Here is an 18,624-nt window from a genome sequence, read left to right on the forward strand (position 1 = left end):
AAAAAAAAAAGAACTGATACCTTTATTACTTAATAATAAACTTAGTCATTTAAAATAATAGCAAATCCATTATATGTCAGCCTAAGTAGTATTTAGGAAAGATAACGATTTTCAAAAAGAATATTTTAGTGTGAGGAAAGGACTGTTTTACATTTTTGCAAATCTCTTTCATATCTGGCTTAATATTAGACAGCTAGACTCTTACATCTGCCTCTGCGTTCATTTAGAGGCATCTTGGGGTATCTTGCTTTGGTTGAAGTATATGAAGAAAACTCGATTTCTCACAGGTTGGAGAGTGGAGGAGTGTTTTAATGACCTTTGCAGATAATTATGAAATTCTTCCTTGATACTACACCAAAATTCAGCAGGTAGTGGTTTCTTAAAGACTACTTGTAATGTGGAATCTGAAACCATATTGATGATCTTTTTGTACTCTGTTCCACTAAAATTCATTGCTTGATCTTGCACTTTGATTGGCTCTTATATTCAAGAATTATTTTCCCTTGGCTATTTGGAAAATATTGGTTCTCTGAGTTGTGCAGATCTTCCAGACAGTGACACATTTCATTAAACCATATCAAAAAAAATTTCATTTGTTAATATCACCACCGATTTCATTAAGAAGTCTGGTAAGTATTGGGAAGCTGTCAGTCTCACTGTGGCAGGTACAAGTTTTCCAAAATTGATTGGCAACAGATACTATCAGTTGTTTTCCTTGAAGAGACAAGCTGTTCACTTGGTTCATTTTTGAGAAAGTTTCTGCCACATACTTAAGTCTAAAAAACTATAGCTTGTCAGGCATTCCTTCAAGAAAGGGGGTGTTTGCCCCAGAAAGGTGCAGCCCACCATCACATGCTGGTTTGCAGCAGAACGGCTCTCTGCATCCTCTCATTCATTTCATTACACAAACTGTTCAAAAGACACATACTCGGGGGTTGAGATTTATCAAATTAATAATTTTTTATTGCATCGAGGACATTTGGAAGTGAAACTGGCTTTTTACTTTAATTTTTTTTCTTGCGAGCGCGTGGTGGTGAGGAATGTGTTTCTGCTAAGTACACTATGGGGCCACTGCCTGATTCGCGCTCAGGCATCAGCAGTTTTACTGTGCAAATGTCAAGCAGTGAAAAAAGTAAATAACATCTTGGTGCTATTATAAAAAGAGTTTTGGCTTCACAGTCCTGCAAGGATCTTGAGGTCTCCAGGGGCTGCACAGACCGTCTTTGAGAGCCCACTCCTGGCTCAGAGTGAGACTGGTGGGCAGGCAGGTTAGAATCACTTGGGAGCTCAATGTCCTTTCCAGACCTGCCTGAACAGAATCTGCGTTTTAATGAGGTCCCCGGGAGATTTATATGCAGGTTAAAGTTTTCCTGTAGCCCCAGCTATTTGGGAGGCTGAGGCAGGAGGATGGCTTGAGCCCAGGAGGCAGAAGTTACAGAGAGCTGAGATTGCACTGCTGCACTCCAGCCTGGGTAACAGAGTGAGACTGTATCTGGGAAAGAAAAAAAAAAAAAAGAGAGAGAGACAACTTGTCACTGCTGTTAAACAGACGTCTGCAAAACTTTCCTTTAAAGGGCCACATAGTAAATACCTGTGGCAATGCCTCAACCCTGCCTTTGTAGCTTGAAAGTAGCCATAGACCATATGTAAATGAGCGTGGCTGTGTGCCAGTACAACTTTATAGATACAGAAATTTGAATTTTGTGTGCCCTTCATGTGTCACAAAATAGGCTTTTAAATATATTCTAAGCAGTTAAAAAAGTAATCACTTAGAATCATGTCAAAATCATTCTGAGTTTGCAGGCCGTGAGGAGAGCCAGATTTAGCTGGTGGGCCACCAGGGGAGCTTCAAAAAAACAAGCCCTAACCCTGTCATTCCTGAGTCCCATCCCCAATAAATTCTGATATAATTGGTCTGGGATGAAGCTGGGGCATCAGGATTTTCAGATGCTCCCCAGATTATTCCAATGTGCAGGAAAAATGGAGAACCTCTGCTCTATAATGTATTCCAAGAAAGTTAATTTTCTTTTAGGCATTTCTTTTTAAGATTTTAGAATTTGGCAGTGTCACCAAATGTCTGAGACCAGAATTATATATTGTAACCTGAGAGCAGGGTTTCTCACTCTTGGCACTGTGAACCCAAAACTATCTGAGATAGGTCTCAATCAATTTAGAAAGTTAATTTTAGCAAGGTTAGGAACAGGCCTTTGAAACAGCCTCAGGAGATCCTAATAACATGTACCTAAGGTGGATGAGGCACAGCTTACTTTTATACCTTTTAGGGAGACATGAGACATCAATCAATACCTGTGAGATGTACATTGGTTCAATCTGGAAAGGCAGGACAACTCAGAGGGGGTCAGAGGGTGGCTTGCAGGTTATAGGAAGATTTAAAAATTATGTAAAGACCTGGAATCCATAGAAAGGAATGTCTGGGTTATGATGATAAGTGGTTGTGGAGACCAAAGTTTTATCCTGTAGATGAAGCCTCCAGGTAGCAGGTTTCAGAGAGAATAGATTGTAAATGTCTCTTATCAGATTTAAGGTCTGTTGATGTTAATGCTGGTTAGCTTTTCCTGAATTCCAGAAGGGAGGAGGGTATAATGAGGTATGTTTGAATCTCCCCTCCATTCATGGCCTGAACCAGTTTTTTCAGGTTAACTTTGGAATCCCCTTGGCAGAGGGCAGAAATCTATTCAGATGGTTGGGTGGGGAGGGGGGTGGTGCTTAGTTTTTTTTTTTTTTGGGGGGGGGGCGGAAACGGAGTCTCGTGTCGCCAGGTTGGAGTGCAGTGGCACAATCTCAGCTCACTGCAACCTCCAACTCCCTGGTTCAAGCGATTCTCCTGCCTCAGCCTCCCAAGTAGCTGGGATTACAGGCATGTGCCACCACACCCAGCTAATTTTTGTGTTTTTAGTAGAGATGGGGGTTTCACCATGTTGGCCAGGATGGTCTCGATCTCCTGACCTCGTGATCCGCCTGCCCTGGCCTCCCAAAGTGCTGGGATTACAGGTGTGAGCCACCCTGCCCGGCCCAGAGTTATTTTTGGTTTATAGCACTATTGGCATTTTGGGTGTGATCATTCTTTATTTCGGGGTGGGGGCTATCCTGTGTATTATAGGAGGTTTGGGAGCATCCCTGGCCTCGACCCACTAGATGCCAGTAGTGTCCTCCCACCCTCAGTTGTAACAACCAAAACTGTCTCCAGACACTGCTAAATGTCCCTGGGTGGCAAAATTGCCTGGATTAGGAACCAGTGGTCTAAACGATATACATGTTTTTTATGCTACCTCAGAGAATCTCCACATTGGAGCTATTGACATTTGGGGCTGGATAATTCTTTGTTATAAGAGCATATTCTGTGCACTGTGGGTTTTGAGCAGCATCCCTGGTCTCTACTCACTAGATGCCAGAAGCACCCTCTCCCCCAGCTTTGGCAACCAAAAATATCTCCAGATATTGCCACATGTCCCCTGAGGGGCACAGTCACCCCCTGTTGAGAACTGCTCGGCCAGCTCAGAATCAGGGAAGCTTCTGTCCACTGACATTCACTGTTGCTCCTCAGGATTTTCACTCCCTCCATTTTCCCATTGCTTGTTGCTTGAAAGTTGTAAAGCTTGGTTCCTGCATCTTTTCTTTTTAATTTTGTGGCTCATTAAGAATCAGTAATATAGCAAGGAAGGCCCCATGTAGAGAGGTAAGGGTTTTGTGTGTGTGTGGGGGGGGGGGGGGGGTGGGGGGGGGTGTTTGGGAGGGTGTGTGTGTGTGTATGTATGTGTGACATTCATTCCCTGGGGAAGAATCTGAGCCCTTGTTCCTGCCAGTCCTCCGTCTGAGCCAGCATTAAATCTGCAGCCAAGATCACAGACAACTTGGGCAAATCACTTGGCCATTATGAACTCACAGCCATGGCAACGGCCATCCACAAGCCTGAGGACAAAAGGTGTTTTATTCTGTTGTTCTGCACAAAAGGTTCTAGGGATGCTGGAGACAAAATAGCCTTTGAGTGTTAAAGGCATTGATGTGTATTTTTTTCCCTCCCTACTACATGGCTTGTATTTAAACTGTCTTAGGCTAATGTACACTATAATTTTTGTGTGAATCAAAACCTAAAATTATTTTTATCCAGAGGCCAGCTAAATGAAGGCATAAGACATGAGCCCAACAGAGGCTTTTAGGGTTTGGTGAGAGGTATTGAGAATTACTATTAAAATGTGCTAGAAAGCCTGGCATTCTAGCCTGGCCAACATGGCAAGACTCCGTCTGTACTAAAAATACAAAAAATTAGCTGGGTGTGGTGGCGCGTGCCTGTAATCCCAGCTACTAGGGAGGCTGAGGCGTAAGAATCACTTGAACCCGGGAGGTTAAGGCTGCAGTGAGTGGAGATCACACCACTCACTCCAGCCTGGGCAACAGAGTGAGACTCTTTCTCAGGAAAAAAAAAAAAAAAAAAAAACTGGCATTGATTTTTATTTTGTACATGAATACATCACAGCCATCAAAAAAATGCTTTCCTTGCTTTTTCTCATTCACGTTACCCAATGTTGTCATTGCTGGTTTGAAGCTTGGGAAAATTCAGTCTGTGGATTTATAGGAGCATCCAAGAAAAGCACTGATTTTCCTTAGCTATAACAGCATGGTGTTCTGCTGGTACTTGGCACCACCCTTATATTTAAAAACATCAGCTTGCCTATGACTACTAAGGACAGCCTGAATCCCAGATCTACCTCCTTTGTGTGCACAGGCACTCCCAGCACTGCAGTGGGTAGGAGTGTGTGTGTTTAGAAATCTGCTTTCTCAGGTGACTCAATTCCTGTCTTCTCAGACCCTGCCTATGGCATGACACTAAAGCATGAAAAATTCCAAGGTTAATAGTACTTGCTTGGCTCACAAAAATGCACTCTAGCTGCACTCTTTTCAAGACGGCCGAACAACTTGGAACATTTTGTTTTTCTTCACTGTAGTCCTTGGAACTTGCCATTTGATTCACAAGTGATTGGAGGGTTATGGCCAAACCCAGTGGGCCCCGTCTTAGAGAAAAAACATCACACGCCATTGAATATGAAAGCAGGCACTTCAAACAGACTCAGGATGCCACAGCTGAGACTGGGAAGATGCCACTGTTGACTAGAAATGGGCTTGTCAAATTTTCATGTGCACACAAATCACCCCAGAGGGCTTGTTAAAATTCAGATGCTGACTCAGCTAGTCTGGGGCCATGCCCAACATTCTTCATTTCTCACAGGTTCCTCCCTGCTGAAGCTGATACTGCTGGTCCAATGAACACACTTTGCAAAGTACATGGAATTGACAAATGGTCCACTCGTATCTTTTCTTGACCTCTGATGGTTTTCCTTGTTGCCCAGTAGAAGCTGCCAGCATTCAAGTTCAGCTCTTCTCAGCTACAGATCCACATATCCCTTCACATCATCCAGAGTGATCTTTCACAACCCCAATCTGTTTCCCATGTTTAAAAATGCTCCCTGGCAGACCAGGCATGGTGGCTCACATCCGTAATTGCAGCACTTTGGGAGGCCGAGGCGAGAGGATCGCTTGAGCCCAAGAGTTAGAGAACAGCCTGGCTAACATAAGGAGACCCTGTCACTACAAAAAATTTAAAAAATAAAAAATGAGCTGGGTGCAGTGGCATGGGCCTGTGGTCCCAGCTACTTAAGAGGCAGAGGTGGGAGGATCCCTTGAGCCAGAGACTTCAATGCTGCAGTGAGCAGTGATTGTGCCACTGCACTCCAACCTAGGCAACAGAGCAAGACTGTTTCAAAAAAAAAAAAAAAAAAAACAAAAAAAAAATACTCAGTGGCTTCCCATGATTTTGAAGATAAAGTCCAGAATTCTTAAGGTGGCCTGGAAAGTCCTAGGTGGTCTAGCTCCTATATTACCTATATCCTCTAGCTCCTAAATAAACACAGTTAGCTTTTTCTTACTAACTTTTTGCAGCAGTTTTGGTTCCTCCAGGATGAGTGCGTGATATGTGACTAAATTGCCCAGTGTTCAAAAATATCATGCACACTGTGACCAGAGGTGGCTTCTATACTGACATAGAAGGTACAGTGGAGAGCGATCCATTTATAGATGGTTGGATATCTACCACACATGCAATCTTAACCCTGAAGATAACTGGTCAACTAAGCTAGAATAAGCTCTACATCCAGCTGTATTATGTCCCATAAACTTTTCCCGTATTTTATGTCACTAGCTTCTAGTCATGTTGGCTGGCACAGTCCATAAGAGTTTTATCTGTGCCAGTGGAGCAAAGATGGTGATTTCTGTTCTATAGGAGCTAGGGTTCCTACAGCCACAAATAAAATCATCTGCTGAAAACGTAAGAGCATTGGCATCTGCTGAGAGAGCATGATTCATTGAAGTGATCCCCCAAATTCTCGAGTTTCTGGTTTTCCCTGCTGTTGTAAAACTAGATCCACAGCATGAGCTATACAGAGTCCTTGAGAGATTTAAATTGGAGGGAAACTTTAGCTTTGATCTAGTATTGAATTTGGGATTGAACAGCATCATTCTTCTAACCCCACTTGTCTTTTTGAGCCTGGGAGCAGCTGTGATATTTCTTTGGAATGCTCTAACCATTTGGATGAAAGACTGTTTGAAGTGGCAACTATGGATTTGGAAGGACAAGTTCTATCATTAAAGGGCAAGTGTGCTACACCGTAACACCTAACCCTAACTCCAAATGATGAAAAAGGGTGTGGGTTTAGTTTAAAAATATATATATATATATATACACACACACACATAAATTCAGAGAATTAATGAACAGTTTTATCTGGTTATATGTCATTGTCACCACATCAGCTGTTTAAGTATTCTGGATACTAGGTCTTTCTGTAGAAGGACCCCTCCAGTATGAATTATTTGCCCTTCTGTCCTTCCCTGTCTGCCTTCTCTCCACTCCCTTTCCACTGGCTCTGCAGGGATCTGTATCTTTACCCCCATCATGCTGGACTATAATAATTGTGTTACTTGTCTGCCTGCAGTATTGGATTTATCTTGAAGCCAAAAAGGTATCTTATTTCACGTTTGTATACTTGGCACCCAGTAGGTCTTCACAAAGTACTGAATTAATGAAATCCAACAGAAAATCCAGTTAGAACCCAGCTCATATTATAGAAAATCAAATATGTGACAATTCAAATGTATTCCAAAGCAGTGTTCTGTGATGATATGTCCTATATCTGTGTTGTCCAATACAGTACCCACTAGTCCATGTGACTTTTGAGCATATGAAATGTGGTTTGTGCAACAGAGGACCTGAATTTTTCATTTTATTTAATTTTAAATAAATGTAAATAGCTACATGTGTTAGTGGCTACCATTTTGGACCACACAGTCCCAAGGCGTCACATCTTTATCGTTTAAGGACCAGATACAACTTTGTTAGTTAGGAAAGCAGGCATTCATCTTTTTCTTAACGTGATCATAGAAGCTGAGAATGTGGGGAGGCTGTGAATGATACAATACCCATGTCTGTTTTCTCTTTATAATGAGATACGTCAAGGCCAAGGATTCTAGTTTCTCTTAGCTTGGGAACCTGGAGAGAATTTGGACTTTGAGTTGCATTCCTCTCACCTCAGTCCCCAGAAAGTCATGTGGCAAAATAAGATTGAGGTCTAACATCTCTGCTCACAAATCCCGAGTGTCTGAAGCTCTTTAAGATACTGACTTGCTAGTGAACTTGAACCATATTGTGCACTGGTTCCCTTTTTTTTTTTTTTTTGAAAAGGAGTCTTGCTCTGTCTCCCAGGCTGGAGTTCAGTGGCGCGATCTCAGCTCACTGCAACCTCTGCCTCCTGGGTTCAAGCGATTCCCTTGCCTCAGCCTCCCGAATAGCTGGGACTACAGGTGCAGGCCACCATGCCCGGCTAATTTGGCTAATTTTTTGTATTTTTAGTAGAGACAGGGTTTCACCATGTTAGCCAGGATGGTTCCCATTTTATATAGTTTCCCCAATCCATTTCAGGGAAGTTGGTCTTCCTAAAAACAGCTGCTCATGTTTTGAAATGAAAGGAAGCACAGCTTTCTTATGAAGCCCTGATATTTTTTATTTTCTGAAGCTCTGATATTTTTTATCTTCCAATGAACTAAAGAGAAATCTAGTAATGAGTTTTCGTAGTCATTTTCCATAGGTTTAAGCTAATGCTAGTTTAAAAGGAATGCTCACTAAAATGAAAACATTCATCTATGGTGTTTTATGCTGGGTTGTCATTCCACAACCTAACTGTGAAGACCATTTGGGGGAATTTTTTTTTTTTTTTTTGTCTGGCTTAATGTGCTTGCCCTGAAGTAATGAAGTGCCCTTGATTGCTATTAAACACCATAATGCGTTTAAAGTTCAATTTCCCTGACAAGCCATTTACTTAAGGGTCTGGATAATATAAACAGGGACGGGAGGTTAGGAGAGGTACTGACATTATCCCGAGGCCAGTGCTGCCTTTACTGAAACATAAATGTCTCCAAACTGAAAATGTCACCTGGCTCTGCCCCTCGGGCAGGTCTTTATGGATATCTCAAGTAAAAGTTTATTTTAAAAATGAATACAAGTCTCATCTTTTCAAGATTAACAGTGAGTTACGGCTGTCTCTCCTTCATTCCACTTCATGGATGTTCATTTTGGTTTTGTTTTTTTCTTCTGTTCTTTTTTCTCCTTCAAGTACTTAAATATCACCCACCAGTTCTGGTTTGTGACTCTGAACGTGTGTGTCGGGGAAGGTGGAAGCCGGGGAGGAGGAGGACTGTGAATGAATTGCTTGAGCTGACTGGGCTGGAGGGAAGCATTTTTATTAAAAATTTGAGATAATTTCTGATGTCAACTTGAATGAAACTTGAGTGGCTCTTGGTGACCTTGTACTTCACTGAATTAGGGACCAAAATACCTGTGACCTTTCCAAAACAATCCCCTTGCTATTTGTTTGAACCAGGCGACGGCATAATTGCTGTATCAGATTCTCCCAGTTGCCCAGGAGGTCCAGGGCTTGGGGAAAGCCGTTGGTTGCTACAGCAGCAGACGTATTGAAACCCCAGAACTGTGAGGCTGGAGATGACCTGACTGTTGTTTTTCTTCACAGAGCTGCAGCTTCACTGCTGTCCTCTTTTGACTGTGTTGGTGGAATGAGTACTTCTCATAGGCACTTGAGCAGGACTGCCCCCACCACTCAGTCAATCAGGGAAGCTCTAGAATTGTAACTACCTTATAACTCTTTGTCAGTTGACTGCTCTGCCATTCGCTACCCTTCCAGATTCTGAGCAAATTAAGTTACATTCTCTCTTGGAGCCTCAGGGTCCTCACTGCAGAATGTGAGATCACAGTAACTACCACACTGGCCCTTGGGATGTCGAAGTATTAACCATAGAGCATGAGAGGGGAGATGGAATAATTAAAGCCTTCTCTGTGAATATGTGGTATTCTTGAAGACCAGAGGCGTTCTTGCCCATAATGGCTGTATTTTCTCTCCTTTGGGTCCAGGCTGCTTTGAATGCTGCATCAAGTGTCTGGGAGGAGTCCCCTACGCCTCCCTGGTGGCCACCATCCTCTGCTTCTCCGGGGTGGCCTTGTTCTGCGGCTGTGGGCATGTGGCTCTCGCAGGCACCGTGGCGATTCTTGAGCAACACTTCTCCACCAACGCCAGTGACCATGCCTTGCTGAGCGAGGTGTAAGTATCCGGTTCCCTTTAAAAATGTATCTAAGGCCTGGCCTGGTGGCTCATGCCTGTAATCCCAGCAATTTGGGAGGCTGAGGCAGGCAGATCACCTGAGGTCAGAAGTTCAAGACCAGCCTGGCCAACATGGTGAAACGCCACCTCTACTAAAAATACACAGAAAAATTTAGCTGGGCATGGTGGTGTGTGCCTGTAATCCCAGCTACTTAGGAGGCTGAGGCAGGAGAATTACTTGAACTCAGGAGGTGGATGTTGCGGTGCGCCAGGATGGCGCCACTGCACTGCAGCCTGGGTGACAGAGTGATACTTTGTTTTTTAAAAAAAAGTATCTAAGATGCAACCACCTCATGATGTTTTTCAGAAAGACTACAGTGTGCTCTCCTGGCAGAAAATGAATGCTTTTACTTAAAGTTCAATTTATGCAGATAGAAAAAGGTTCATGAGAGAAGGAAAAAGAAAGGGCCTAGAATGTGGTAGATGTTTAGGCCCCAGGGTGGAATGTTACTTGGGAATGTTGGGAATGGCATGGTATGCACATAGGACACTTCACACATGGTAGCTGTGGACATGGCGGGCTGTGACATGGTGATAGGTGATGCTGCCGATTGTCTCAACAGAGTTGTATTGTTCCCAAGTAACAGATGCCTCTGGCTTTCTCCCAGGAAGTGACCATCCCTGGAATGGTAGGAGCCCTATTAAGGACTGACCCCAACTCTGAGCCTCCAGGAGCAGCATTTTAACGTTAACTCTTCTAGCAGAAGAGCAGATCCCGGGGCATCCTCCATTGCAGAAGAGAGGAAGGTCCAGGGGTTTAGCAGCAGATCTCTGCCTTTCTTTCAGGAAACATTCTCAATGGAGTCACAGTGACGCCCATGCATAGATTCTCATAACTGTGCAAGCTCAGCAGCAAACTACTTATTTTCTTCACATGTCTTCCCCTTTCTCCATTTCCTTCACCGTTTCTTTTTCTTCCCTTGAATCTCAAAGTTCCAGTGTTTATGTGTCTTATGATTATAAGAAACTTCTTTACCAGACTGAAAAAAGACATGAATGAATTTTTATGGAATGGTCATGGAGTCATGTTGGAGACTCTTCAGTCCTTAGGGAATTTTATTCTTTCTTATCCGTTCACAAATGACCTCCAAAGAAATGAACACAGGTTGGGAGATTATAAGGAGGGCTCAAGCAGGACAAGGGACTCACTGAGTGCCAGCTATGTGCAAAGAAGAAATGTTTACCAAGACTGAACCTGCGAAAGGTGTATTGATTTAATTAGGTAGTGATCTCAATCTGTGGCTCTCAAACCTCTGAGAAGCTTTAAAAAAATCCCCATACCTTACCCCAGACCAATTAGGACATAATCTCTGGAGGTGGGATCCAGGTACCAGTATTTTCCAAGCTCCCCAGGTGATTCCAATGGGCAGCCGAAGGCTAAGGACATGTCATCCATCTTCATTAGCTTTTGTGAGACAAACTGCATTGTGAATTAACTTTCTGTATCTTAAACTTACTCAACCTACTACTACTTGTGTGGTGGGAGTCACAATGCAAAAAACATCTCCCTAAATTACCCACTAAAGAAGCCCTGAGTGCCTACTTAGGGGTTTTATCAGAGTGATATGAACCACTAGGCCTGGTTGGGAGGCATTTTGATAGGGCAGAAAGAACATGTTGTCATGGACCAGGGTTCAGATGCTGGCTTTGCCACTAACTGTGTATCCTCTGATGAGGAGCTTAACTCCTCAATGCCTGTGTTTTACTTATGTGCAAAATGAGGATTCTAACCCTTGCCGCCCAGGACTCAGGTAAGGATTAAAAGATTACAACTGGATGCTGCCCTGAGCAAAGGAAACATCATTCCCACCTTGGAAGGAAGGCCCATGTTGCTGGGACATGGGCAGGGATGCCGCCCAGGATGCCCCACAAGTACATCAAAGCCATCAGTGGGGCGAGTGATGCGCTCACAGGAACATCCCCCTCATGTCCTCTCTCCAGCGTCCAGAAGCGTAGTCACTACCAGGCAGTGAATTTAATGGTTCAGGATCTCTTCTCTTTGTAGGATACAACTGATGCAGTATGTCATCTATGGAATTGCGTCCTTTTTCTTCTTGTATGGGATCATTCTGTTGGCAGAAGGCTTTTACACCACAAGTGCAGTGAAAGAACTGCACGGTGAGTTTAAAACAACCGCCTGTGGCCGATGCATCAGTGGAATGGTGAGTGTGAACCTCTGGTAATTGATTGATTGATTTACAACCAGAGCCATGCCTTGATGTATTTCCTTGTATTTGGCAAAAGCTACCAGGTATCAAGCATGGATGGAGGGTCCATGACACAAATATTGGCCTTACCAATTTAGAGTTAGGACTATAAAAATCTTCAACATGTTATTGATAGTAAATTAAAATCTATGGCTGGTAGAAATAAATCAAATGTTCTCATCAGTGTAAAAGTGAAAAGGGTGCTGAAGATTTTTCAAATGCCAGGTTCCCACTATAGAAGGAGATAACTTTCATGTGGTCTCAGTGCTCCCCTTTGGTTGTCTTTAAATATGGATCATGGCCATAAAGACATACATGGACTATGGAAAATCGTCCTGATCCTTCTGTAAATACTTACCAGCACCTGCTGTACAGAGCGCCTATCTGGGCTTTGCTAGCCACTAGAGATGCAAAGATTCAAACACAGCCTTCTTTCTCAAGCAGCTTATAGTCTAAGACAGGGGTTAGCAACTATGGACTGTGGGCAAAATTTGGTGTACTACCTGTTTTTGTACAGCTCAAGGCTAAGATTTTTTTTTGAGATGGAGTATCACTCTGTCTCCAACGGCAGTGTCGCGATCTCCACTAACTGCAACCTCTGCCTCCTGGGTTCAAGCGATTCTCCTGTCTCAGCCTCCCGAGCAGCTGGGATTACAGGCGCCCGCCACCACCACCTGGCTAATTTTTGTATTTTTAGTAGAGAAAGGGTTTTGTCATGTTGGGCAGGCTTGTCTTGAACTCTTGACCTCAGGTGATCCCCCTGCCTCAGCCTCCCAAAGTGCTGGGATTACAGGCGTGAGCTATCATGCTCAGTCAAGAATTTTTTTTTTTTTTTTTTTTAAGACAGGGTCTTGCTCTGTCACCTGGGCTGGAGTGCAGTGGTGTGATCATGACTCACTGCAACCTCTCACTGCAACCTCTGCCTCCCAGGCTGAAGCAATCCTCTAGTCTCAGCCTCCCGAGTAGCTGGGACTATAGGTGCACTCCATCACACTCAGCTAATTTTTGTATCTTTTGTAGAGACAGGGTTTCACCATGTTGCCTAGGCTGGTCTCGAACTCCTGGCTCAAGCTGCTTCCCAAAATGTTGAGATTATAGGTGTGAGCCACTGTGCCTGGCCAAGAATGCTTTTTATATCTTTCAGTGGTTAGAAAAAATGAGTATTTCATGATACATGAAGATTATAAGAAAGTCTAGTTTTGATGATCCTAAACAGTGTTTGATTGGCACATAGCCATGCCTATTCATTTGCACATTAGCTATGGCTGCCTTCATGCTACAAAGCATGATGCACATTGGACCAGTTGCCACAGAGACCATATGTGACCTGCAAAGCCTAAACAGTTTTCTATCTGGCTCTTTACAGTAAGATAGCATTTGCTGACCTCTGGTCTAGAGGATGGCAGATCTTAATGGGTCATTAAAAAACAGGGTTCAAAAGTGCTTCATCACAAAAGAAAATGGTCCTTTCCCAAGAGGAAAAGGCTCTCCATTGAGAGCCTAGGAGGGGAGGAGGGGAGAAGTATTTATGGAGTTTGATTTTTGGCACATTGAATTTCATTTTCTAAATGGAATTGGCAGCCTGGTGCAGTGGCTCATGCCTGTAATCCCATCTCTTTGGGAGGCCTAGGCGGGTGGATCACCTGAGTTCAGGAGTTCGAAACCAGCCTGGTCAACATGGCAAAACCCCATCTCTACTAAAAATACAGAAATTAGCCAGGCATGGTGGCGCATGCCTGTAGTCCCAGGGATGTGGGAGGCTGAGGCAGGAGAATCACTTGAATCTGGAGATAGAGGTTATGAATGAATGTAACAGTTTTTCCAAGGACAGCAGGGCTGCAAGAAGCAAGAAGGGGACTGCAATGTGGGAAACTCTCCTTTGGAGTCCACAGACCTGGCCACGTCACAGGGGCCTGTTCCTCAGCCCCTCCCCAGCCCGGACTGTCCTTTTTGCTCTCTCACATTAGCCGTGGGCCCAACTCCACAGTCTGCATTCCACACCACACCTGCCCCTTCCAGGAGAAGCAGCACCCCCAGGAAGTAGTTGAGCAGAACATCATCAGCCGCATGGATCCAGATGCCAGTCTTTAGGTTTGTCCGGAATGACCATTTGTGGGACTTCAGAACGGTCCAGCCGGGCTTAAGCTCACATGCCCACCTACCCCTCTCAAGGACAGATAATAGTCTTGACAGATAGTGTCATTTGATGTGATTTCAGAAAACCATGTTCTGAAAAGAAACTACCTACAAGGATGAAACCCATCACTCCAATTGCTGAACGATTTAGTTCTTTACCAGTTTGGACCTCCCCAATCTCAAATAGGATCCTCATTTCATGTTGGTTTTTTAAGATTCAGTTCATAGAACAAAGGAGTAAATTAATTTATGAGTTTCCGAGTAAATCATATTTCAATAAAGCTGTTAAAAAATACAAAGAAGAGACTACCGTATAAGTCAGGGGAATGGTTACTTTTGTGGGGGAAGGAGGCAGCTGTTAAATAAAATGCCTGTGAAGAGCAGAGGGAAAATAGCCACAAATAGTGGGAATCCTCCTCCAAAGGAAAAAAAGAAAAAACACCTCCTCACAGCTTTAAAAATGACAGCTTTCCCCCTCACTTCTACCCATCAAGTTTCAAAAACAAAAGAGGTCTAGTTTCCACAGGGCACAGCATTAAGTCATCCACTGCCTGATGTTTAACATTTTTGGATCGTTTGAGCATTGGTCGGGACACAGTACATGGTGGAGAGGAGAGGAGCTTCTACTTGAGCCAGTGGCACTTCACCTAGAGATGGGGACACCATGAGGGATCCCCAACCCACCTAGCATGGCCTGCTTTTAGCTCTTACGTCAGATTTTTTTTTCGAGAAAGTCCTGTGAACCCAAAAGTGTCTGAAACAGGTATCAGCCAATTTAGAAAGTTTATTTTGCCAAAGTTAAGGATGTGTCCATGACACAGCCTCAGGAGGTCTGGACAACATGGGCCCAAGGTGGTCGGGGCACAGCTTGGTTTTATACATTTTAGGGAGACGTGAGACATTAATCAATAAATGTAAGATGTACATTGGTTTGTCCAGAAAGGTGGGGATAACTCGAAGCAGGGAGGGGGCTTCCAGGTCACAAGTAGGTGAGAGACAAATGGTTGCATTCTTTTGGGTCTCTGATCAGCCTTTCATTGAATATACAGTTCACATGGGAGAGGAAGGTAGAGGAACAGTCACTTATGGCTGGTCTGGCTTGTTGAAATGACAGGGGAGAGGAAGCAGTCAGATACGCATTTGTCTCACATGAGCCTCCGAGGGATGACTTTGAGCTCTGTCTGTCGTTTGTCCGTGAGGGATTTCCCTGTGGGTTAATTGTGAGGGAGGTATGTAGCTTTATCTTTGTGCTATCTTGTTTAGGGATAGAATGGGAGGTTTGCCTGTTGCAGTTCCCAGCTTCACTTTTCCCTTTGGCTTAGTGATTTGGGGGTCCCGAGATTTCTTTTGCTTTCGCAGTCCTGTGTGGAAGGCTTGTGCTCAGGAACTCACTGAGGAAGCAGCTCTAGATGCTGGAGGCCACCATGATAGGGCCAGCCCGCAGCAGGGCCCTCTGGTGGGGGGATAGTGGCCTTCCGTCTGGACTCCTGGCCTCTAACAGAAGGGAAAGCTCACTGAAGCCGAGAACCAGCAGCTCCCTCCTGCTCAGGTCCTGTTTTCTTTTGAAGGGAAAGAAACCTAGTCTGGAGCAGCAGTGGGAGGAAGTGGGAGGTGGAACTGCTGAAATCTGCTTCTCTGAATATTTTTGGAGATGCAAATGCTTCCTTGCAGTGAAAGGGAAAGTGTCTTGTTTCTGCAGTTTCTTGGCATTGTGACCATCAGGAGGTGGCCTCCAACTACCCAGGTATCTCCGGCGGCGCAGAAAGTTAGTGGGCACCATCAGGTCTCCACCATCAGCTTCAAAATAGAAAAGCCAAACTAGCACTCCACACCCTCGCCCACACCCTCTGTGGGCGCGCCTTCTGAGAACACAAATACCACGTTTTTGAGGCCACCTTACAAAGCTCTCTGAAAAGTGGTCAAGGCAGAGGAAAGCCAAGCAACAGGATTCTTTTCTTCCTGGAATTGCCCATGACAGTGTGTGGGTGAACACCTGATGCTTTTTCCCTAAGCCACTGCTTTGCTTGCAAAGCTGCTGTGAATCTTAGAGACAAAAGAAAACTAGAGGAAAATGAGAATTTTATAGATCGTGCATTAAGCTTGTGTTCGCGATTATTTGAAAGTTTTGGTAATTTTGCAGAATCAGGAAACTAGAGAAGTTCTTTTTGAGACAGGGCTTCTTGTGGCAGTTGCTATTCTCTGTGAGCCAACCTGTTATGAAAAATAAAGGTAACATTTGAGAAATTAATATGAAGTTGTAATTCAGTGGAATATGGAATGCATCCAGAATCTATCCCATGTTATGTAGGATGTTCTGCATTTTCAGAACGGATATTTAGAAAGAGCACCTCTTGAGAGGCTGCCATTGATCAGCTCTGTGTCCTTGGATGAGTGAGATCACCTCTTGGGGTCTCCTGTCCTTGTTAGTTAAGGGTGACCCGAAAGGCCCTGACATTGCTTCAGGCACTCCAAGTCTAGATCTTCTAGCTCTGGGGAATGTGGCTAGCTCTTACTTCTCCTGCTCCCTTGTTGGCTCTTCCTTCTGGCTGCCAATGCGGGGTGAGGGTCCCCACAATGTGTTCCACAGGTCAGTATTGGGCCTGAAAATGCACAATCCTTCTACTCAGGGGACACATCTGCCTGTTTCAGTGATGACTGTCCTTCCTCTCATTTTGGCCTAGTTCGTTTTCCTCACCTATGTGCTTGGAGTGGCCTGGCTGGGCGTGTTTGGTTTCTCAGCGGTGCCCGTGTTTATGTTCTACAACATATGGTCAACTTGTGAAGTCATCAAGTCACCGCAGACCAACGGGACCACGGGTGTGGAGCAGATCTGTGTGGATATCCGACAATACGGTACTTCCAATTCACCCCTCCCCCAATTAATTCATTGTCCTCTCATGCATATGTCTGGACCTAATTATTACATGAGCACCCTTTTAATTGTCATGATCTGTTTCATCCCTTCTATCAGAGTAATTTTATACTTTTCCCTTCAATATGCTGTTTTCTGAGTGGAAACATCAGGGAGGCTTTTAGCTTGCTAGGTGTCAAGATTTCGTTAGGTTTTCATGTTAAGTGTGTAGTAAAAGAAGCTTTTCATAATATGAAACTACTTTATAATGCAGTTCAATCAAAAAAGACTTCTGGATCTCCACTATAAAAAGATTATATTTTTCCTTTATTTTCAGTTTTATAACATCCAACTTTCCATTCAAAATAATATTGCACACGTTGTATAATTCAATTAATTTGCACATCCAACTCCTCAAATCTGGTCTTTTTAAAATGACTAACTGCTTACACTTCATCTGTACTGAAAAATACATTAGATCCAGACATAGTTTAAAGTCATCAGAACATACTCTTTAAAAAATCATCGTCAGCTGTTGGAAACCAGTTCAAACATTTTCTAATGAGTGAGATCCTTACAATAGGGATTAAGGTTGGTTCACTGTGACAAGCCCCAGAAGAGACCACTGGCTCCTCCTGTCAATCAATTTGGGACTTGACTTTGCTGCTGAGTAAGAGAGGGCAGCATCCTAAGGGAGGAGTCTAATTACTGCTTCCAGCCACGATGGTAGGAAATCTTTTCTTGGCAGAAACAACCAGGGGGTGGGGGGAAAAGCTTTCATCAGAATTGAAGAGGAAATAACTGTCCTTCCAGAGCTTTCTGAAGAGAGATGACTATTTCATTTCTGCTGTTTTTCTCATGTGGCTTAGTCTCAACATCTTACCTTACAACATAATACTACATTTGCTTGAAACTACCCATCAGACTAATCACTTCTCACAATGACCAAGGCTGAACAACACTGTTCTTTATGATAGAGCTAAAAACGGAGCCTAAAGTTGGCTGTTAAAAGTATTTGTAAATGAATATCTAAATGTGTATCATTCCCCTATTCCTTAAAAATAAGTGTTTTGCCACAAATTTTTGGTAATCAGCAATCATCTTTTTAAATCCTCTATATTTGCCTATTTATTGTTATAGTTAATGGTTTCACTGACAATTTGGGGCAATTTCCCATGCTTCTGAGGTATAAAGATGTACTCTTGGCCCGTGTCAAGGATGAAAGGAATAAGGAGTTTTCTTCTAACACTCCTTTCCTTACCTCCTAGGAGTGTTTAAGCACAAACTTATGCATTAGAGGGGGAAAAAAAGCAGCAGCCCATTGGACAATTGTCATTGCAGAGGAGCCTCAGGGTTACAGTGAGAGAGAAATCATACTCTGCTTGTCCCACCCTCTAGGGTAAAGGACAGTAGTGTTTTTCTTTTTAAAAAATTTCCAGCCACCAGTGGTGGCTCACACCTGTAATCCCAGCACTTTGGGAGGCTGAGGCGGGTGGATCACGAGGTCAGGAGTTCAAGACCAGCCTGGCCAAGATAGTGAAACCCCGTCTCTACTAAAAATACAAAAATTAGCCAGGCGTGGTGGTGGGCACCTATAATCCCAGCTACTCAGGAGGCTGAGGCAGAGAATCGCTTGAACCCAGGAGGTGGAGGCTGCAGTGAGCCAAGATCACGGGAGTCCACTCCAGCC

General features: G+C 43.8%; 2 protein-coding genes across 9 annotated transcripts in view; one reads left to right on the forward strand and one right to left on the reverse strand.

The window, feature by feature from the left end:
• GPM6B (glycoprotein M6B) overlaps positions 1-18,624 on the forward strand; it is a 167,994-nt gene that overhangs the window by 142,223 nt on the left and 7,147 nt on the right. For all 8 annotated transcript variants that reach the window (XM_023198995.1, XM_023198998.2, XM_023198997.2 and 5 more), the window contains 3 exons: positions 9,494-9,680; positions 11,746-11,902; positions 16,765-16,936. In XM_023198995.1, coding sequence (XP_023054763.1) covers positions 9,494-9,680; positions 11,746-11,902; positions 16,765-16,936 — 516 coding nt within the window. The remainder of the gene's footprint in view (positions 1-9,493; positions 9,681-11,745; positions 11,903-16,764; positions 16,937-18,624) is intronic.
• The window catches only part of OFD1 (OFD1 centriole and centriolar satellite protein), a 43,077-nt gene continuing 39,335 nt past the window's right edge, over positions 14,883-18,624 (reverse strand). The window contains exon 23 of the mRNA XM_026449822.2: positions 14,883-16,294. The gene's annotated coding sequence lies outside the window, so the exon portion shown is untranslated. The remainder of the gene's footprint in view (positions 16,295-18,624) is intronic.

The sequence above is a fragment of the Piliocolobus tephrosceles genome, chromosome Y (assembly GCF_002776525.5).
Source record: "Piliocolobus tephrosceles isolate RC106 chromosome Y, ASM277652v3, whole genome shotgun sequence".
In the NCBI taxonomy this organism is placed as follows: domain Eukaryota; kingdom Metazoa; phylum Chordata; class Mammalia; order Primates; family Cercopithecidae; genus Piliocolobus; species Piliocolobus tephrosceles.